At 40.6% G+C, this 23,271-nt stretch overlaps 1 protein-coding gene across 3 annotated transcripts in view; it reads left to right on the top strand.

Annotated features, from left to right (window-relative positions):
* HACD2 (3-hydroxyacyl-CoA dehydratase 2) overlaps nt 1-23,271 on the top strand; it is a 90,418-nt gene that overhangs the window by 45,100 nt on the left and 22,047 nt on the right. For all 3 annotated transcript variants that reach the window (XM_054480925.2, XM_054480927.2, XM_054480926.2), the window contains one exon: nt 8,799-8,887. In XM_054480925.2, the coding sequence (XP_054336900.1) occupies nt 8,799-8,887 (89 nt within the window). The remainder of the gene's footprint in view (nt 1-8,798; nt 8,888-23,271) is intronic.

Here is a 23,271-nt window from a genome sequence, read left to right as displayed (position 1 = left end):
AAGCATTATACATGAAGTTCTTTCATATTTGGTAATGTCTACCTTTTGCCTTATTGTAGTATTGAAATGACCTCTTGGGTGGGTATGATATCCTCGAACATACTCTCTTTGCCTCAGACCTTTATAGTGTTGCTTCATTGCCTTCTTACTTTGGATGTTGCTGTGGAGAAGTCTAAACTCAGGCTGAGTTTTTACTACTTCATAGGTAATTTTTTTGGTCTGGATCTCTGAAGTATTATTTTTGTAACCAAGAAATTTCTCACTTTTAGTCATTCACTATCAGTTGTTACGTGGAACACAGTGTATTCTTTCAGTGCAGATTTAGTTTTTTCATTTCAGGTTTCTGTTCCATGTTGCGTCCCCGACGTTGGGGATAACAGTTATCCTTACGTTGGGTTGTCTTCGTTTTCCATAGTGTCTTCCAGTTGCCTTAATCTTTGACTTTCCCCCTGGATGCAATGGGTGGTTTCCTTTTGTTTCCTTGCTTTCTTGTATTCGGTTTGTGTTGTTGCCATGTCTCTTCATCTTGTTGAAGTGTTAGCAGTTCTGTCCAGCAATTTTATTTGCTCTGATAGAGGTATTACCAAATTCTCCCTGCCTGCATTTCCACAGTATTGAAGATTCAGTTGTTTTCCCCTCTGAGCTACAATTTAAGGATTTGAGTTTTTCTGTTTTACACATTTTTCTACACCCTGAGGACATGGGGGTACAGGTTAGGAGAGTGTATGGTTATGAAAACATTATAAAGCCTCAGTCATTAAAATTTACATATTGATATAGGAAGATTTTCAGGATAAATTTTAAGGGAAGAAAAGCAAGGTATAGAAGAATGTGTATAAAATGCTTCCTTTATATAAAAAATTGAAAAAAGAATGTATATAAATGTGTCTTTATACATTCACCTGCATATTTGCTTTATATACTTTATCTCCGAATGCTAGACAAGGAATTAATAATTGGTTACCTGTGGAAAAGGGACCTGGGTAGTGATGGGATTGGGAGGGAGAATTTTCTCTGTGTATCTTTTTATACTTCTTGAATCTTAAGCAACATGAATGAGCTATGTATTAAATATGTGGGCACTGCTTTCTGTTCTGAGATTTAATTGCCCTGTTGTAGGATTCCTCAACCCTGAAGGAAGTGTCCCTGGTTCCCATAGAGAATTTTGTATCAGTCTCCGACTCAGTTTGGGGCCTGGAAGGCTCAGCATGGATGAGGTGGCTCCTAATTAGTCACTTCCCCCACTTCACCATTGCTGTTCAGCCTCCAGTTCTGTTACACTCTATCCAGAAATTTGTATTTCTCTCCAAATGTGGCTCATTAATGAACATTCAGGATTTTGTTGATTCACCAATATTACTTTTGGGGGAAGAGACTGTGCCATAATCTCTTTCTTGTCCTGACTAGCATGTTTTAAAATACATGGCATTAAGTTGTGCCTATTCCTTTTTGGTTGCTGCTGGTAATTTTTGTAGTTGTTGCTGTTGTTGTGATTTAATGTTATTACTTTTGATTCAGTATATTTCGTATTTGGTTAGGGAGATTCTGTGATCTGATTTCTCTTGTTACCGTGTTAGCCTACTACACACCTAGGCTATATGGTCTAGCTTGTTGCTTCTAGGCTATAAGCCTCTACAGCAGGTTACTGGACTGTACGGCAGGTGTAGCACACTGGTATTTGTGTATCTACACTTAGAAAAGGCACAGTAAAAGTATGGTATACAAGATTTAAAATGGCACTTACCATGAATGGAGCTTGCAGGACTGGAAGTTGCTCTGGATGAATCATTGAGTGGTGAGGGAATGTGAAGGCCTAGGACATTGCTGTGCACTACTGTAGACTTCATGAACCCTGTACACTTAGGCTACTAAATTTATAAAATGTATTTTTCTTTCTGCAATAATAAATTAACCTTAGCTTATTGTAACCTTCTTACTTTATAAGCTTAATTTTCTTTAGCTTTTTTGCTTTTTGTAAAACTCTTAGCTTAAAACACAAACACATTGTATAGCTGTACAGAAATACTTTACATCCTTATTCTATAAGCTTTCTCCTATTTTTAATTTCTTTTTTTACTCTTTAAAACTTTTTTGTTAAAAACTAAGACACACACACACACACACACACACACACACACACACACACACACACACAAGCCTACGTCTACATAGGGACAGGATCATCACTATCACTGTCTTCTGCCTCCACATCGTGTCCCACTGGAAGGTCTTCGGGGGCAATAACATACATGGAGCTGCCATCTCCTATAACAATGCCTTCTTCTGGAATACCTCCTGAAGGACTGGAATCTGTTTTACACTGCCTAAATCTGTTTTACACTTAACTTTTTTTTAAGTAAGGATTATACTCTAAAGTAACAATAAAAATTACAGTATAGTAAATACATAAACCAGTTACATAGTCGTTTATTATCATTATCAAGTATTATGTACTGTATATAATGCACTGTGCTATATTTTATATGACTTTTATATGACGTGCTATATTTTTATATGACTAGCAGCACACTAGATTTGTTTATACCAGCACCATCAGAAACATATGAGTAATGAGTTGCATTATAATGTTAACAATGGACATTACTAGGTAACAGAAATTTTTCAGCTCCATTACAGTCTTATGGGACCATCATCATATATGCAGTACGTCGTTATCCAAAATGCCATTGTGTGGTGCTTGACTGTACTCAACTGTCAACCTGGTGTTTGTCAGGTATAGCCATAGCCAGTCTCCCAACTTCACTAACCTGCCCCATCTGAAGGTTGCACCAGGCAGGGAGGATTTCTAGTGCTGCCCAGCTTTGCAGGACTCAGTGGTTTGGGGAGTCCTCAGAGCACCCTCATTCTGGGGAAGCAAGCAACCAATTGCCAGATCCCCTTTATACAGCTTTTGCTTCACACACACACACACACACAAACACCGCTATGTTTCTTTTATCTGCCAGTGTTTTTACTTCAAAAGTTCATTGCCCTTTCAACATAAATTCCCATAACTTATTTCTCAAGTTATAACCTTGCCTTGCCAAAGATTTGCACTACTGACAGAGATATCTTTCTGAAACCAAGATGTAATCATGCCGTCCTCCTGTTTACAAATGTTTGGTCACCCCTCGTCACCTTCAGGAAAAAGTCTTATTTTTGAGAACTATGCTAAAACATATCAGTCATAGCCTGGGAGTGTGAGCTCACCAGGGACACTGTCTTCCTTTTGCATCCCCAGTGTGGAGAGTGGTATCTGGCACAGAGTAGGCACTCCACAAATATTAACAAATAGTAAATGTCTAGTACATCTTTTTTGAATGAATTTTAGGCTAGTGAAAGTTTACTAGTAAGATTCCAGAATCTCTCTGTCATCTGTAAACAACCAATTTAAGTAGCCAACAAGAAAAATATCTGTAGTTTGGGTTTTAACATGCTATGCCATTGTGTTCAAATAAGAAGTAATGGCATGTAAATGCAAAAACAGTGGGATTGACTGCAAGAAGTGCCAGAAAGAAAGAGGATCTATCTGCCAGGCACGTGCCTGTAATCCTAGCACTTTGGGATGCTGAGGCGGACAGATCACTTGAGCTTAGGAATTCGAGACCAGCCTGGGCATCATGGCAAAACCCTGTCTCTGCTAAAAATACAAAAATTAGCTGGGTGTGGTGGCACATGCCTGTAGTCCCAGCTACTTGGGAATCTGAGGCAGAAGAATAGCTTGAACCCAGGAGGTCGAGGCTGCAGTGAGCCATGATTGTGCCACTGTACTCTAGTCTGGGCAACAGAGTGAGACCCTGTCTAATCAAAGAGAGAATCTAGTCTGTCTTGTCTATCTGTATTCCACATTCTACAAGGATTTGTGGTAGCTCATACACAAAATATCACACTATAGTATGCTTCAGATCTGGCGTGAAGGTTTCTGGCTACCAAGTTAAAGAGGGTGACTGAGTTATATAATTCTTATTATTGGAAAGGAGCAAACATTTCTTTTTTTTTTTTTTTTTTTTAGAGGGATAAATATTTATTTATTTTTAGTTTATTTTTTATTTTTTATTTTATTATTATTATTATTATACTTTAGGTTTTATGGTACATGTGTGCAATGTGCAGGTAAGTTACATATGTATACATGTGCCATGCTGGTGCGCTGCACCCACTAACTCGTCATCTAGCATTAGGTATATCTCCCAATGCTATCCCTCCCCGCTCCCCCCACCCCACAACAGTCCCCGAAGTGTGATGTTCCCCTTCCTGTGTCCATGTGTTCTCATTGTTCAATTCTTAACATTGAGCTCTAAAACATGTCCTACCTGTATGAGAGGCTTTGAGTGATAGGGTGGACATTATACTGTACACTGTTCCTACGGCAAATAAGGTAATATTAATACTTTTTGACAGTTTTTTTTTTTTTTTTTTTTGAGACGGAGTCTCACTCTATCACCCTGGCTGGAGTGCAGTGGCGCGTTTTCGGCTCACTGCAAACTCCGCCTCCTGGATTCAAGAGATCTGCCTCAGCCTCCCAAGTAGCTGGGATTACAGGTGCCTGCCACCATGCCCGGCTAATTTTTGTATTTTTAGTAGAGACGGGGTTTCACCATGTTGACCAGGGGCCAGGTTGGTCTCGAACTCCGGACCTCAGGTGATCTGCCCACCTCAGCCTCCCAAAGTGCTGGGATTACAAGGGTGAGCCACTGCACCTGGCCTTTTTTGACAGTTTCTTATGAAATTCACCTGATAATAATGATAAGCCCAACTTGATGATGCCAGTTCTGTTCAGAGCTAAGATAATGTCCACCTATGTGGCCTTCTGTTCTTTAGCTTAAATTCAGGGATAGAGCTCTTGGCCTTTTGACTGGTCCAGTAGAGCAGGCATTTTGAGATTGTGCTGTCAGGTGAGGGCCTGAACTGCTGTTTGCTGGGTGACTGGTTGAAGTAGTTGTCTATGCTACAGAGAAACTAAGTGACAGTTGGTCTGAATGACATGATTTGGAGAAAATTAAGGTGTCTAAGTAGGTGAGTTCACTGGATAGAGACGGTAGGAGCACCTGCAGGCAAGGCCAGAAACATCTTGACATCTACATCAATTAGAAAGTATTGATCAGCTTTTTGTTCACTACTTATTAAGATTTAAATTTACTGTCAAAGGTGTGCTAAGACAGACACTTTTGTATATTGCTGATGGGAGTATAAATTGATAATAAACTTCTTAGAAAGCAATTTGGCAATACATTTCAAGAGCCTTAAAAACATTCATGCCATTTGACCTAGTACTTCTACTTCTGGGAAAATGTCCCAAGGAAATAATCCTTTTTTTAAAAAAAGGTCTAAGCCTCAAATTTTGAGTGTTATTTGTAATGCTTCATTACTTCATTTATAGTATCAGGAAATTTGAGGCAATTTAAATGTCCCACAGAAGGAGAATAAACAAATATATTAACTCAAAGGAATATCATAATTTAAGCTAAAATCTTTTGAAGAAGAGAAGGAAAATTCTTAAAATGTTAAATGAGAAAAGCAAAGACAATATAAACAGTAGAAGTTAAACTGACTTAAAATATGCTTAGAGGAAAAGACTGGTGAGAAATACACTAAATAAATCATTGTGTGTATGTGTGGATACTAAAGCATTTTTAAGAAAAACACTGTTGACCAGGTGTGATGGCTCACTCACACCTGTAATCTCAGTACTTTGGGAGGCCGAGGCGGCGGGTGGATGACCTGAGGTCAGTTTCAGATGACCTGAAACTCCGCCTCTAACAAAATACAAAAATTAGCCAGGCGTGGTGGTGCATGCCTGTAATCCCAGCTACTCAGGAGGCTGAGGCACAAGAATAACTTGAACCTGGGAGGCGGAGGTTGCAGTGAGCCAAGATCGTGCCACTGCACTCCAGCCTGGGCGATAGAACAAGACTGTCTCAAAAAAAAAAAAAAAAAAAGAAAAGAAAAACACTGTTAATTTATGTATGGCATTTTTGAAAGGGAGACAAATACAAATTGATATTCCCTAGAGAAGGGTGATTTATAGTGGAGAGAGAATAATTAATAAACCTGTGTTCAGCTGAATTGCAGTTTTTGCCCCTAGACCTTCTAGTTCCATTTGTTTAAAGTTACTCTTAGCGCCTGTAATCCCAGCACTTTGGGAGGCTGAGGCGGGCGGATCATGAGGTTAAGAGATCAAGACCATCCTGACCAACATGGTGAAACCCCGTCTCTACTAAAAACACAAAAATGATCTGGGCATGGTAGCGCGTGCCTATAATCCCAGCTACTCGGGAGGCTGAGGTAGGAGAATCACTTGAACCCAGGAGGCAGGGGTTGCAGTGAGCCGAAATTGTGCCATTGCACTCCAGCCTGGGCGACAAGAGCGAAACTCCATCTAAAAAAAAAAAACAAAAAAAAAAAACAGTTACTTTAGCTGGGCATGGGAGCTCACGCCTGTAGTCGCAGCACTTTGGGAGGCCAAGGCAGGAGAATTGTGTGAGCCTAGGAGTTCGAAACCAGCCTGCGCAACATAGCAAGACCTTGTCTCTACAAAAACTTTAAAAAATTACCTGGGCAGGCCAGGTGCAGTGGCTCACGCCTGTAATCCCAGCACTTTGGGAGGCCGAGGTGGGCAGATCACAAGGTCAGGAGATCGAGACCATCCTGGCCAACATAGTGAAACCCCATCTCTACTAAAAATATAAAAATTAGCCGGGCATGGTGGCACATGCCTATAATCCCAGCTACTCGGGAGGCGGAGGTGGGAGAACCCCTTGAACCAGGGAGTTGGAGGTTGCAGTGAGCCGAGATCACCCCACAGCACTCTAGCCTGGCGACAGAGCGAGACTCCATCCCAAAAAAAAAAAAATTACCTGGGCATGGTGGCACACCATGTGGTCCCAGCTACTTGGGACGCTGAGGCAAGAGGATGGCCTGAGCCCAGGAGTTTGAGGCTGCAGTGAGAGATATGATGGCGTCATGTACTCAAGCCTGGGTGACAGAGTGAAATCTGGTCTTTTTTTTTAAAAAAAGAAATCCTTTAATTCTCAGTTCTTTTCTTTTTGTTTGTTTGTTTGAAATCAAAGAAATCAAAGGCTTCCTCTATATGGGTGCTTTCCTTACAGGTGCCTAGGTAGTTATTGCTTCAACCTCATTAATCCACCTCTCCCAGCAAAATGAAACTTAACATGTTAATAAGCAAAATATGATTTTCAAAATAGGTCTATTATAATAGAAATATGGAAGAGTACAATTCTGCCATTTTCCTAAATATTAAACATTATTTTACAAGAATGGCTTAAAACATAAGCCTTGTTTTGCAGTATATGAGCTTTCCATCTTCAATATGTTTTTTTTTTTTTTTAAATTGGTTTCTAGAGGAAATCCACAACTGCATATTGTCCCATCTAAGTGTGATGTGGCTAAATATATTCACTAAATGTTTGACTTACTAATTAGCTTTTTTAGCTGTATTACACAATTATATAACCAGGTTTTGTAATTCATTTATACATTTATTTATGTATTTATTTACTTCTACTCATTTATTTATTCTGAGACAGGACCTCACTCTGTCACCCAGGCTGGAGTGCAGTGGCATGATCACAGCTCACTGCAGCCTCAACCTCCCAAACTCAAGCAATCCTCTTGCCTCAGCCTCCCTAGAACTGGTACTAGAGGCGTACGCTACCATGGCGAGCTAATATGTTTTTTATTTTTAGTAGAGACAAGGTATCACTATGTTGCGCAGAATGGTCTAGAACTCCTGGACTCAAGCAATTCTCCTGCTTCAGCCTCCCAGAGTGTTGGGATTACAGGCGTGAGCCACTGTTCCTGGCCATTTATTTTTTTAGTAACAGCTTTGTTAAGATATAACTCACTGCCAGGTGTGGTGGCTCATGCCTGTAATCCCAGCGCTTTGGGAAGCCGAGGCAGGCGGATCAGCTGAGGTCAGGAGTTCAAGACCAGCCCGGCCAATATGGTGAAGCCCTATCTCTAACCAAAAATACAAAAACTTAGCCAGCGATGGTGGCACATGCCTGTAGTCCCAGCTACTTGGGAGGCTGAGTCCCAAGAATCACTTGAACCTGGGAGGTGGAGGTTGCAGTGAGCTGAGATTGCACCACTGCACTCCAGGCTGGGTGACAGAGTAAGACTCTGTCTCAAAAAATAAATAAATAATCAAAGATGATTCCAGTGTTATAACTCGAGGACATTGGGAGGATAATTGTGCCAGGGCTTGTAATGAACAAGGTGATTAAAAAAAAAAAAAAAAAAAAAAAAACAGTTTTAAAGATAGTCTTTTATGTTGTTATGCTTGTTGGCAAAATATTCAAGTAGATAATAAAAGATACCTAACTTAACCATTAGATAGTGTATCAAGTCTGATGTCCATGAGCTTCCAGCACTCATTAGACACGAATAGGATTGATTTCTCATCCTTTGTTTCCTATTTGTTTTGAAACCCATATTGTAAAATGAGTCTTATTTTAAAGTTTAGGTAGTGGTTTTGCTTTCTCCATCTATACAGTAAGTGTAAAAAATATTGTACTTGGTCAGTGGTTTTGAGAGGTTTAAGAAAGGTACCTGGATCCCATGGTTTTGTAATACCATTAAAAATATTATTGTTTTTAGGGAGAAAGCTTTGTTTTAATGCGGACTACATTGAAAACTTTCTATAGCAATATAGACACCTTTCAGTTGCTCAAGATCGTTTTGGTTCTAAACATTTAAGTTGGAATGTTTTAGAAAATATATCATATATTGAAACTTAGTACAGTACATTTATTTATCCATCCTAAAATTTCTTTCAGGAATTGTTCCATCTTCTGTTGTCCTGACTTCTTTCCAGGTGATGTCAAGAGTTTTTCTAATATGGGCAGTAACACACAGCGTCAAAGAGGTAAGTGTTTATATAGACTAAAATAATGTCAACACTAACAAACACTAGTCAGCTTTTCTGATTCACATGTTTGTTATGGCTAAAGAGTTCCAGGTCAGAGTTCCAGGTCATGTCAGTATAGCTGAGATAAAGCTCACATTCACTGTAGGAACTGGGTTAATAGTGGGAAACATATCCCAGATATGCAGTGTTGTTAAAGAGAAGACTGATTAAATGGTAAAGTCCTGTAATCTGAGTTCTCATGGAGGTTCAGATGGTGTGGATGTGGTCTGCAACTCAGTTATATTTTTCTGATATCTTGTTCGTATCATGTTGCCCAGGCCACTCGAACTCCTGAGCTCAAGCGATCTGCCTGCCTCAGTCTCCCAAAATTCTAGGATTTCAGGCATGAGCCACCACACCTGGCCCAAGTCATCATTTTAAACCTATACAGTAGTTCCCCCTTATCCAAGGGGAATACATTCCAAAACCCCCACTGGATACCAGAAACCATGGATAGCACACAACCCGATTGCTGCTGACCGAAACACGTTTCTGTTTATGCCTTCTACCCGCAAATGTAATGCCTTTTACATATTTACTAAGCATTTATCATGCCCTGTGGCCGCAACTTTTGCAGTTTGAGGTTCACCAGCAAAACTGGCACAAATTTCTTTTTCCTTCTTCACAATTTCACAAATAGAAGATTTGTTCCTACCGTGGGACTTAGCAACTTTAGCATACAGTTTGTTTTGTTTCGTTATTAAGCTGAGAACTTTTACTGTCTCGCTTCAAGGAAGTTCTTTATGGCTCCTCTTTGGCATATCTGAATTGCCAGCATCACTACTCTTGCATTTTGGGGCTGTTTTTAAATAAAATAAGGGTTACTTGAACACAAGCACTGATAACCAAGTTAGCTACTAAGTGATTAATGGGCCAGTAGCATATACAGTGTGGATACACTGGACAAAGGGAAGATTCGTGTCCTAGGTGGGATAGAGTGGGACAGCATGAGATTTCATCATGCTGCTGAGAACAGTGTACAACTTAAGAATTAGGAATTGTTTCTTTCAGGAATTTTCCATATAATATTTTTGGACTGTGGTTGACCAGGTGTAACAGAAGCTACAGAAAGTGAAACTCCAGATAAGCAAGGACTGTGATATTTCTTCCTCTCATACTTTTGTGTAGATACCATTTCCTTTTCATTTTAACCAACAACTCATAATTTTATCTTCCAATAGTCTCCAGTGACCTAAAACTTCTTCCTAGTAGTAACTCATTTACATTCTTAAATAGATAATTAATGTAGTTTCAGTAATTAAGTGCTAGGTACATGAAGTCAAAGCATTGTTCACTATGAAATATCCAATCACTTTGCCAATATAGTCAAATATTAATTGTCCAGGTGCTAATCCACCAGTTGATAGATTCTTCATGGGCTCTGCTTCCTCCCTTCCACTTAGTGACCACTCCTCGGCTTATGAGCACATCTGCCAAAGCAGGTAGACAGGTACGTCAAAAATGCTTTACAACTCAAATCAAGCAATTCTATTAGTCAAGTTGCTGTTAGCAACATTTGCCAGGATTTCCTGTGTAGATCATTGAAACTGGTTGGCTTGCAAAGCTATTAAATGTCTCTGTGGATTATAGGTACATGGACTTGGTGTCATCCTCCATAACCATGCTGCCTGCCAGATGCAAAGGACTTAACATATAACAGACGGTTTCACATACATTATCACATTTGAGCTTTACAGTAATTTGTAATATACTCATTACATTTCCATATTCAAAATTGTTTCTCTACAACCAGAGTGACTCAATTTCTGCTAACATTAACATATCGTTTTCTTTACCTGCTAAAAAAAAAAAAAAGGAAAAGAAAAAGAAAAGGCATATCATTTTCTGAAGAATGTAGTACATTCTTCAGTATATTTTATTGTCTTCTCATCGCCTTTTGGATCCTCTTGTTTTTACATATGCACTGTTGATGAATTGACTTACTCTTTTCACTTGTAATTGGACTTGAGCGTTTCTGCTGTCCTAGGATCATGGTTCTTTTCTCCTCATTCTCTTTTTCTTTGCACAGAACTCCTCATTCATGGTTTTGTTTAGAGCAGTAGGTGCCTTCATCCCTGCCCTATGTCTTCGACAGCTAACTTGAGAAGCCTGTTGCTGTGGCCCCTCAGAGGCCAGTACTTGCTGTATGTCACCTTGAAAAGCCTGTTGCTGTGGCCCCTCAGAGGCCAGTACTTGCTATATGTCACCTTGAAAAGCCTGTTGCTGTGGCCCCCCAGAGGCCAGTGCTTGCTCTCTGTCAACTGTTCCCTGGGCCCTTCTCTTGGCCAAATGCTATTTTTCTGCCTTGGAGTTTCATATTAGCTATAATTCAATTTGTTCTGTACAACATCACATATGACTTCTGTTCTTCGATTTCCTGAAGCATCTTAAAAATATCTTTATTTTCCTTAATATTCAACTCTGCTTACTTTAATGGTGGGAACCGTATAATTAATGCATAAGGAAATTGACCTTAGAAATAACTGCTTAATCACATATATCTCACTTTCTTGTAGTAATGTTCAAATTCTTTTCACACTACTATCATTTCTCAGTTTCTTTTTATATCATATTCCCCTCTAAAGTGGACAAGAATTCTTCATTTTAATCACATTGCATGTGAATTTGGAATCCTGCTCCACCCCCTCTGCCCTGCATGTTTCCTTTGCTCATCTCCCTTGTTTTTCTGTACCTGTACATGATGTGCTAGGGTGTAGCCTATATAAGCTTTTCAGACTAGACTCTACTTTTTTCACGTGAGGTATATTTCCTTTTAAGAAGCCCTATGGGACATGCATCATTGCTTGTCGTTTTAATTCTCTACCCCATGGAATGCTAGTCACATAAATGTCATCATGTACATTGTGAAACTAAAAAGTGATCAGATGGTTTTCTCTTATGTATAAGGATCTACCCATCAGCTAGTGTGACACCTTGATCAGCAGGATATTAATGAAAAAATTTGAATCAATACACAGAGGCAAGAAAAGAAAAAAAGAATTGTGATCCATATGCTCAAATGCTTTTCCTTGACCTAACATAGCAAATACCCCATCCACCTTTTTCCTTTCCAAGAGACCATATAAGTGAACAAACAAAAGCTCTGGCAAAACAAGTCAGCTGTGTCTCGCCCCTTTCTGGCTTACTGCTGGGCTTTGTGACACTTAACTTACCATTCTCACCAACTTTTCAGCAGGATGCTTGCAAAAATCTTGTAATTAGTGTTTAAGAAAGTAACCTCCTTTATATTTTTTATAATAGCATTGGTTTTTGTTTGATATGTTATAGTTTACAGAGGGCTTTATTAAAGTACGTTATGATCATTCTCTGTTAACAACCATGGGGATAGGTAGCTTGTAGTCTCCATTTAGAGTTTGGAAGCTACAGCAGCAAAATGACTATTGCACACCCAATAAATGGCAGAGTCAGGATTGGATTCTAAATCCAGGGTGTTTCTGCTGCATCAGAGCTGCCACCTTATCACCCTTGAAAAACATGATGACGGCCGGGCACAGTGGCTCACACCTGTGATATCAGCACTTTGGGAGGCTGAGGCAGGAGTTCAACACCAGCTGGGGCAACATAGTGAGACCTCATCTCTACAAAACAAAAAACAAGAAAACCTGACGTAAACATGTTTTTAACTTTTGTTGTGCTGACTTCTGTCACTCCCCTATGGAGTGGAAATGCCTGTGTAAGATCCATAGGTGCTTTTCCTCCTCAACAGTTCCACCATGCCATATTCACATTAGGATATGATTCTCCTGCTAAATCATCTGTACATCAGATGTACACATCAATTGTGGGCCCTAGGTGCTTATCTGCAACACATTGCTTCTCTGTTTTTTTACTGCTCAAGTGCTCTGAGATGACTCCTTCCAATTAGCCTTTCTCCTTAAAAGTTCTAAGACTCTTTCTCAAACTAGGATGTATGGACGAGAATCACTCAGAGGCCTTATTAAAAACGCATATTCCAGGACCCACCTTACACTGGATACAGAATGTCTGGGAGTAAGACCAGGGAATCTGAATCTTTATTAGGCTTCTCAAATAATTTTAAGAATTCCAAGGTTTGAGAAATGATCTAAGATACCTATGTGTTATGCTGTAATTTTTGTGACCTTCCCTTGATTTAATTTACTTTTCTACTTAGTTTACTTGAAGCCTAACCCAATCTCAGCATCTCTTTTCTAACTCCAAGAGCCACTGTTTCATTCTTGAAGAATGAAAACCTTAGAGTTCCCTTAAACTGCTAAGTAAAGATACTGTGGAATTTCTGGTGCTGTGTCCAAAATCCAGCGTCTTTACTGATGACTAGGTAAGAGGAAGCTTGAGGAGCCTGCCTTAAGGCAGAGGAAGATCTGAAATCATTGCACTGAAGAAGCAAGACTGGCTTTGGTTTGTTTTTAAGAGAGAGGCCCAAGGAATCCAGCTGCCTCACACTGGGGTGGAGCTGCTGTGAAGGGTCTGTAGCGGGCACGTGCTTCATGCTGTGGGCCAGCCGTCAGGGAGATCGGTTCAGAGGCCATTCCCACCTGAGGTAACACAGTGCCGACACCTCTTCCTGGGATTCCTCAAAAGTGTCACCTCACCTGGACAGTTTTATTCTTTTCTAGGTAATTAGAACTCAGTATTGTAGAACGTGGAGGTTTAGCACCCAAAATTTAGGTGAAGGGTTGACGAGTTTGGGCTTTAACATTTACCTTGTGACTTAGGATGAAGCACTTCAACTTGCCGAGTCTTATTTTTCTCATCTGTAAAATAATACTACTAATATCTGACCTGTCTGCTATACTGCCGTTTTTGTGAAGATGAAGTGAGAAGGATATATGAGAAAAAGGTGCCAGTTATCGAGAGAGAACTCAAGGTCTCCAGCATGCAGGTTTTCACTGAGCAGCTTCTGAAACCCTTACAAAGCAGCCAGCGGCTTATGTGCAGAGGAGTGCCACTTCCTTCAGGGAGAGAACACGGTTTTCCTTTCTTCCTCTTTCCCTCTTCTGTTCAACTCTTGTAGAAGCCAAAACACCAGATATATAATGTCCTAATGCCCCTGCTTCCAGACCTGTTTTCGTTGTTGGGGTTTTTCCTCCCTGCTGGGTCCTCGAGCTGGGTCACAGTGTGCTCGTGTTCTTCCTGCCTCTGAGGCCACTTCCCTGGTTGGCGTGTCTCCTGTGGCCGCACGCCTTCTGTGTTATCCCTGATGGCTGTGTTGTGGACTTCCCAGCATGCGCCATCTGTGAACATGGTGTCATGGTGAGGCAGAAAGGCAGCTTCTTACCCCCATCATTCGATGAGGAGATGAGATGCTGTATCAGGGGCACGTCATTTCTTCCTTGGGCCCTGTGCTTGGACCAAAGCTGTGCCATCCTGTTGTCTAGCCCCAGTGCCCTTTCCACAGTGACACTGCAGCTCAGTTAGCAAAGGCCATTGAGTTATATTCAGTATCCTTTGTCCCCCCTAAAAGCTGAATGTCTAAAATCCTCCACCCTACTCCATCTATTTGGTTACTTTCTATTTTAAATATTCTTGTAGGTGGATTTACATCACCTTCATTTTAAAATAGCACCTCTCTTAAAGGTAAAAAAAAAAAAAAAAAAAAAAAAAACTCTCCTTATTTGATTGTTAATCAGACACTGTCAAACTTGAGGCAGCTCCTAGACAAATGCAGCAGCACTTAGTGGCATTTCCACTTAAAGATTGTGTTAGTTATCTCATAGCTAGCTGGATCCTTTTGCCATTACCTATATTTAGCATAGATGGTTTTGGCAAAATCAGAATGTCTATTTTTCTCTCAGTGTTTTTCTGCCTGTCCCTTTCCAACATTTTCCTTGTACTGTGTATGAAGATTTTATTTCAAAATATTGAAAAAATATTTAGATCTTTTAGGTTCAGTGTAGATTCACTTCTCTCTCTCTCTCTTTTTTTTTTTTTTTTGTTTGGAGACAGGGTCCCGCTCTGTCATCCTGTCATCACCCAGGCTGGAGTGCAGTGACACAGTCATCTCACTGCAGTCTCAAACTCTTGGGATCAAGCTATTCTCCAGCCTTGGCCTCCTGAGTAGCTGGGACTACAGGTGCACACCACCACACTCAGCTAATTTTTTATTTATTTATTTATTTATTTTTGTAGAGGCACGGTCTGGAACCATTGCCCAGGCTCATTTCCAATTCCTGGCCTCACACAATCCTCCTGCCTCGGCCTCCCAGAGTGCTGGAGTTACAGGCATGAGCCACCACACCGGCCAAGAGGGGGCTCACTTCTGTCATCCCATGTTGCATCTTTCTCCTGTTGTCTTAGTTCCTTTATAGCCCTTGAAAAATTCCACCAGAACTCAGTTGTTGTTTAAAATATAATATCCCCTGATGATAATTTAGTTAGTTACATGTAAAAGAAAGAAAGAGAAAGCAAGCAAGCGTCTTCTTAAACCACAGAATCCAATGTTACCACCACTTTATACAGTACTTTATACAGGACCTCTTTGTCAAGTAATAGTTGGATAGGTTCCAAGCTCAGCAAAGTCAGGAAATTGGTTTCACTTGTCTTTAATGTTAATCTTTTTCTGCTCTGGGCTCACCTCCACTGCACCCTGCACCCTCCTCTCCGTGGTGACTCTGCTCCTGAAAACACCTAGACGTGGGAAGCTTCTCAGGGCCTTTTTTTTTTTTTTTTTTGGCTCTCTCACCTCAAGGGCTAAAATCTGCTATACACCATTCCTAGTTGTCAATTCTAACGCAAGAAGGGACGTTTATACCAGAAGTCTGCACAGTTATCTTAATTTGGGGAAATCTCATTCAGGAGAGGAAGGGCCAGGTCCTGACCTAGTAGCCCCAGAGAAAAATGTCCCACTGTCCTGAGGTTCCCCTAGGACTCAGAGCTGTCCCTGCCCTAGCCTACCCCATTCCAGACTGTCCTGGCAGACGCCAGTCCCTTCAGGCTTGAGCACTGATCAACTTCTTCCTCTCCCTCTGCCCCAGGACTTCCAGATTATAGGTTTTTCAGTGCATTTAGCATTTTGGTTAGCCTTGTAAAATACGATACTAACCCCCTCTCATTTAATTTATCTTCTGGATGTATCCATGGGGTCTCCTACATTACTCCTATTTTTGATGGTGAAATTTTTGACAAGCTTGTTGGAACACATTCTCTTCAAGCATAAGATGTGTCTATACTGTTGGGTGGTATCTTAACATATGTATTGATGCTACTTTCCAATAGTGGGAAGCCTGTTTAGAGCTAAATCTGGTTACTTGCAGTTCTGGGATTAACAAAGATGCTTGACTTTTCACTTTAGGAAACTGTCATAGCAAAGGAATGAGAGTGAAGGAAGAAAAAAATCATTACCTTGGGCTTAAAATAGTAGTTCTCCAAATAAGCACACGAGATTTCCAGGCTAGGAGCCTGTGTGGTTTTAGCTTTAGTTATATGTGATCAGCTTAAATTAATGAATAGCACGGGGAAACAAGGCTTTATGTTTAAACTATGTTGTCAAGTTGTATTATCAGTGGGGAGTCACCAGTAAGTGAATCCTGACATTCAAACCAGCTTTAATCCGTGGCTTCAAAGTGAAATGAATTAAGGTGCTTATTTAGACTGTTTATTCCAAGACAAAAAAGTAACTTTTTAGTACCATACAGTGATGGAAAGATGTTGGTTACCAACATGTTTGCTGTGGGTATTTCCTCTACCCCAGCACTGTCCGATAGAACTTTCTGCATTGCTGGAAATGTTCTGTGTATCTGCATTCTTCAATACAGTAGCTCTTAGCCATATGTGAACACTTGAAATATGGTTAATGTGACTGAGGAATTGAATTTCAGTTTAATTGTATTTTAAATAGCCACATGTGACTAGAAGTTGCACTATTAGACAGTGTAGCTCTGGCTATTCAGTATGACATTATTTACCATTCTCTTGATTTTAGGCAATTCGGTTTTCATATATTTTATCTTATGTGTATGTGAATGACTGTATAATTTTTCTTTTAAAGGAACAAAAGAAAATTTATAAGGTATGTTTGGTATGTTGTATTCCTTAAATTAAGGGTTTTTTTTAGTACTCTAGATTAAATTGTCATAAAAATCCTAATCGCAGGTGTGGGAAATTATGTTGACGGTGTTCTCCTCATGCACTGCAGAGGTAGCAGTTGGTTAGATGGTGAGTCAGGAGGCCATACAGGCCTCACCTCTCAGAGGGCTGCAGCTTGGCCTCTGCAATGGATTCACCTGATAAGTTTGCCTTTGTTGGAAACCATTTCATATGCCTTTTCTCTCCTATTTGAGTTAAAATATGCCATAGGTGTACAGTCAGCGTTATTATCCCACTGAGTTTGAAGATTCTCATTTCTCACTGTAAAAGTGAGGTGATTGGCATGCATCGTGAGCATGTTAAACTGTGTCAGCAAAGCCAAGAAAAGTTAGAAACTATTACCTGTAAACTACTTTTAAGCAGATGTGCTCCACGGTACAATAGGTGGCATTTTTAAAGCATTGATTAATATTCATTTGAAAACTTACGGGAGGAGGAACTCTCTCATTACCTGCTTCTTTGCCAAAATGTCAGTCCTTTATGTAGTGTAGCTTTTCAAAATAAATCTATTTTGAAATACTAATAGGGGATATCAGAGAGTTTAATTAAAAATACATAAATATGACAAGAATACCAGTACCTATAACCCTTGATAGTTGTCCTGCACAGTGAATTCAGTCAGGTAACTGATCTCTTTGGGAATCTTAAAGACCATAGAGGAACCTGAAAAAGTTATCCCCCATCACTCCTGTGAAATATCCATACAGTGTATTTCCATTTCTTCAGGGAAGAGAGTTGAGTAACCTTTTTAAACTTACCCATATCAAGAAGCCCTGTAGTCAAACACTCTCACCGCAAACTGAGATGCATCACAGAAAAAATAAAGCATGTGACTAAGCTGTCTGCATTTTCCAGAGAGAGGACTCTTTCAAGTCTGGAGTAAAACCCTGGTGTACTTCTGGAATTTGTAAGATGTGCCTTGGTGTACATGTGTGGATTTGTGTGTATGCATGCTAAGGGGATGCTTTGCATTTTAGAGGGGAAGAAAAACTAATTATTAGGCTTGTTACACTAAAGATTTTTAACTTTTGTTTTCTTCAGAAAAATTAATTATTAGGCTTGCCACATTAAAGAGTTTTAGCTTTTGTTTTCTTCAGACCTTAAATGTTTGTTTTTTAGCAGAACAAGTTTTGGCACCTTCTCCCTCTCACTTCCTCTTGCTCTGGCTTTTTTTTTTTTTTTTTAGTTGGCGTCTCACTCTGTCATCCAGGCTGGAGTGCAGTGACGTGATCTCAGCTCACTGCAACCTCCACCTCCCTGGTTCAAGCGATTCTCCTGCCTCAGCCTCCCTAGTAGCTGGGACTTACAGGCACGCACCACAACACCGGGTAATTTTTGTATTTTTTAGTAGAGATGGGGTTTCACCATATTGGCCAGGCTGGTCTTGAACTCCTGACCTTGTGATCTGCCTGCCTCGGCCTCCCAAAGTTGCTGGGATTACAGGCATCAGCCACCACGCCCGGCCTTTGCTCTGGCTTATTGCCAGAATAACCCAAAATGTGAAAATTGTGAATCTCTTTTGCCTTCTGCATTGGTGCTGACTTGTTAGGTCAGGTTTAAAGAATCTTTTGCCAAGGTCATTGCCTTAAAGAAAAGTATGTTCAGAGCCTCAAGTGTAAAAACTAATCAGACTTTTAAATAACACTTTTAAATAACTAAAGTTTTTAAAACTTTAGAGTTTTCAAATATGTTGCAAGACATTTGTGTAGCACTTTACAATCTGTAGCAGAGGCTATCTACTGGCGGCAGAGGTCTGTCCCACAGGATTTTAAAAGAATGTGGAAGAAAAGCATGGTGACTGGAGGGTGCATGTCATCTCACACAAGCAGTCAGTGTGCACCTCTGCTAGAGACTGCCAGGCAGATTCAGTAGTGCAAAATCTAATTTTTTTGAGAAAAGGCAGAAATGTCGATTTTTAAAATGAGAAATCCCCTAATTTTTAAAAACTGGTTCAAATATTTTTAAAGCACTGTACAAGCCCAAACAGAACATCTGTGGTCAGGGACCGTAGGTCACCATTTTGATATTTCTGCTCCAAGAGATGGTGTTCATAGCTTTTTTTCCCCACCTTTTGAAATTTTTGCAATTATTACACTGTCATAGAACAGAAAGAACCATGACATTTCACAAAATACATTGCCAGTTTCGTGTTCTTTTGACATTTCACTTACCTTTCTGTCAGTGGTAAATCTTCTCCCCTCTGGAGTGTTGGGTGGGCACATTGGGATACTGCATTTGGAGATTTGGGGGCGGACTGTGGGATGAGTAGGCCCCAGCTCTTTCCTTGGGGCCACAGTCACCAATTGCTGAGAATATTGTTCTCTGGGCTATCATTGCTGGAGTTAAAGGACTATCACTTCGTAGAATATTTAGACCGGATTAGATATATGTGATGAAGGTTGGGATTAAATATGACTCCATTCTGATGCAGTGTCTGTGTTTGAATTGAGTTGAAGGTAATAGTTGCATGAAAGCTTTTCAGTTAGTAACACGCTTTTTGGAGGTGAGCAAATCAAACAGGACTAAGGAGGAATATTGGGAAAGACTAGCAGCTGGTGAGATCCTTAGACATCTCAGAGTTGGTAGATGTATGTTAACCTTCAAGTAGAGGGAGAGATGGCATCTTTTAAACAATACTTAGGCAACAAAAAGCAAAACAAGAACAACAAAAAGCATTTCTTTGTAATTAAGCCTAAGAGACAGCCATCAGGTTGTATGGAGTCTCAGCAGTGACTAGCATAGATAGTAGGATCTCAGTAAATTGAATTTTTCCCTTCATGGAATAATAATGGTAACTGCTAAAATGGCAAGGGCTTTGCTAAGCACTTAATATGTTTTTCTGACCTCTCCAGTTTACAAATGAGGAAGCTGAGGATCAGAGAGGATAAGTCACTTGCTTCAGGACATGCAGCCAGGAAGTCTGGAGATCTGTTTGATTCCAGAGTTGCACTCAATTGGAGTAGAGGCCAGTGGTGGTGAAGCTAGGCTAGTTGAGGTACCGACCATCCTTTCTTCATGTTTTCCAGAAAACAGGCTGAACACATAGGAACCATTAAAGTTGGACTAATGGGAACATTTTAGCATTCTGCATGTCTGGCCTGTCATAAATGCAGACTCGATCATGTATCGCTTGTTGATTGCATGCTTATATATCTTTTCATTGCATGTTCAGAAAAGTTTACTTCGTGACCAAGAGTTGTTTTGATAGGCCAGAACATTTAACTAGGCCATTATTCACATCAAAAAAATAGTTCTAAGTGATTGGTGTTGTAATGGTAAGAACTTTTTAACCAGTTTCCTTTGTCACTGTAGGATTTTTTTAAAAATCTGGCCGGGTATGGTGGCTCACGCCTGTAATCCCAGCACTTTGGGAGGCCGAGGTGGGTGGATCACAAGGTCAGAAGATCGAGACCATCCTGGCTAACACGGTGAAACCCCATCTCTACTAAAAATACAAAAAATTAGCCGGGCATGGCGGCGGGCACCTGTAATCCGAGCTACTCGGGAGGCTGAGGCAGGAGAATGGCGTGAACCCGGGAGGCGGAGCTTGCAGTGAGCAGAAGATCGCGCCACTGCACTCCAGCCTGGGTGACAGAGCGAGACTCCATCTCAAAAAAAAAAAAAAAACTATGTTGCACATTATTCTCTCCTTTAAAGGGGAAGAAATATTAATATTTTTATAACTCACATTTTTCATAAAATAGGAATAGTATTTTGTTTAGCAGGCACTTTATCATGGATTTTTAATAAATTACAAAGGACACTTTATACATAAAATTGTTGTGTGAAAAGACTAATACTAGGCCAGGCGCGGTGGCTCATGCCTGTAATCCCAGCACTCTGGGAAGCCAAGGAGGGCAGATCACTTAAGATCAGGAGTTTGAGACTAGCCTGGGCAACATGGTGAAACCCCGTCTCCACCAAAAAAATATAAAAATTTAGCCGGGCATGGTGGTGCATACCTGTAGTCCCCAGCTACTCCAGAGACTGAGGCAAGATAATCACTTGAACTGGAGAGGCGGAGATTGCAGTGAGCTGACACTGTGCCACTGCACTGCAGCCTGGGTGACAGAGCAAGACTCCGTCTCAAAAAAAAAAAAAAACCCCAACATACTCATCCAAATATCTTTTTTTTTTAAACCACCATGTGTGTATCTATTACTATTACATTTCAGTATCAAGGATGAAATTCGTTTTAGATAAATAACCAAATGACTTATATTTTTGTTCAAAAAAGCTTAATCAAGTTAGAGAAAGGACCGAGATTGTCGTCAGAACTGTCCTGTTCTCGAGCCCAAGCCCTCAGCTGACGGACCAACTGGCACCAGCACTGCAGCCCCTTAGGAGCTGCCCTCCCACCCAAGGCTGTTCCAGCTGAGTCACAGCACATTTGCTGAGACTGCAGTTGGGTTGCCGCCATCTATTATTTCTTCATTCCTGTTCACTCAACAAATATTTATTCAGTATCTTCTGTGCCCCAGGTATTGTGCTAAGCACTAAGTAAGACACATGAGAAAAGGAGAGATGCAGTTGTTGCCCTCACAGGGCTTCCAGCCTAGTATGAGTCAAGCAGAATCCAGCAGACAGCAAACACCATATGGTGGGATAACTGCTAAGGCAGAGGGATGACAGTGCTGTGACCCCTGGGTCATCCCTCAGTTGCCCAGTTGAGGGCGGAGTAGGCTGTTCCGGTTCCTCGGGAGCTGTGCCAGTCTCCCAGGCCCCGTGGTTCCCTTCATGGGGTGGTCTGCGAGTTAACACATACAAAGCACTTAGAACAGTGCCTGGTGCTTAGTAAGTGCTCAATAAATCTTAGCTACGTACTGGGTATAATGTAACCTAATCTTTCCCCAAAAATTTAATGACAAATTTCTGTATAACTGTTTTGAATTCTGTGTCCTGAGGTTTCTAACAGAGATATAATTGGCTTTTCACACAGAACTGAATATGTTCTTTATACATACTAAAATAGTTTCACAGTTAGCTGGTGAAAATTTATGCATAATTACTTTTATCATTCTTAAGGAATAATTAGCCCTGCTAATGGGAACTATCATTATCTTAATCATCATTATTATCCCAATCTAAAGCATTTATTAAGAATTTGATTTTGCCTTATAACTAAGCTAGCCCTTCTTCAAAGCAAGTTTGTGACCTTGCCTTCGGCTTGTTTACAGTCTAAGACAATACTAATGGGGAGGTAGATTGGGGCCAGTGTTCATTCTGCTGTTCCCTCTCAAGTCACCTTCCATTCGTGTACCCTTGTTGATATGTTTTCTTATAAATGTTGTGTCTTTATGGTTATAAAACCCACCTCTTCCAGCAGATCCTGAGGCCTCACACCCAAAATAATATGTTTAGAAAACCAGATAATAGTTATATTTCCTTCTCATTGTATCCCCAGAGTGGTTGCTTAGTATTTAGGTGATTTTTAGAAAATAATTTTTTCTGAAGTAGTTTCAAACTTAGAGAAAAGTTGCCAGAGCAGTACAAAGAACTCATATTCTCTTCACTCAGATTCCCCAATTATTGGCATTTTACTTCATTTGTTTCGTTTCCTACTCTCTGTGTTTTTTGTGTTTTTGAGACAAGTCTCACTCTGGTGCCCCAGGCTGGAGTGCAATGGCGAGATCTTGGCTCACTGCAACCTCTGCCTCCTGGGCTCAAGCGATTCTCCCACCTCAGCCTCCTGAGTTGCTGGGACCACAGGCGCTTGCCACCACGCTCGGCTAATTTTTGTATTTTTTCTAGTGGCAGGGTTTCGCCATGTTGCCCAGGCTGGTCTTGAACTGCTGGGCTCAAGCAATCCGCCCACCTCAGCTTCCCAAAGTGGTGGGATTACAGGCATGAGCCACCATATTCAGCCTCTCTGTGTTTTTATATGCATTATCATTTATTTTTTCTGAACTTTGAGAGCAACCTGTGTGTAACATCCTATCACCCATAAGTACTTGAGTATGTGTTCTAGACACTCCTATGTTACCTGCATAGAACTCTCCAAATTGGGAAATCAGCCTTGATACAACACTACTGTCTAATCCAGTATGCTCCATTCAAATTCCACTAAACGTCCAAACAATGTCTTTTTTCTCCATTCTGGAATGGAGAAAATGATCAGTATCTTTTGCGTTCCAGGTCTTGTGCTGAGCACTGGGATTCATGGGAGAAGGAGACACGCGGTTGCTGTGATGTTCCTGCCACATCTGTGTGATGTTTCTTTGTCAGGTCTCTCCAGACTCCTTCAGTCTGGACGATCT

This window comes from Pongo pygmaeus, chromosome 2 (genome assembly GCF_028885625.2).
Source record: "Pongo pygmaeus isolate AG05252 chromosome 2, NHGRI_mPonPyg2-v2.0_pri, whole genome shotgun sequence".
NCBI classification, from domain to species: domain Eukaryota; kingdom Metazoa; phylum Chordata; class Mammalia; order Primates; family Hominidae; genus Pongo; species Pongo pygmaeus.
Note: the sequence above shows the minus strand (reverse complement) of the source record. Positions and strands in the feature narration are given on the sequence as shown.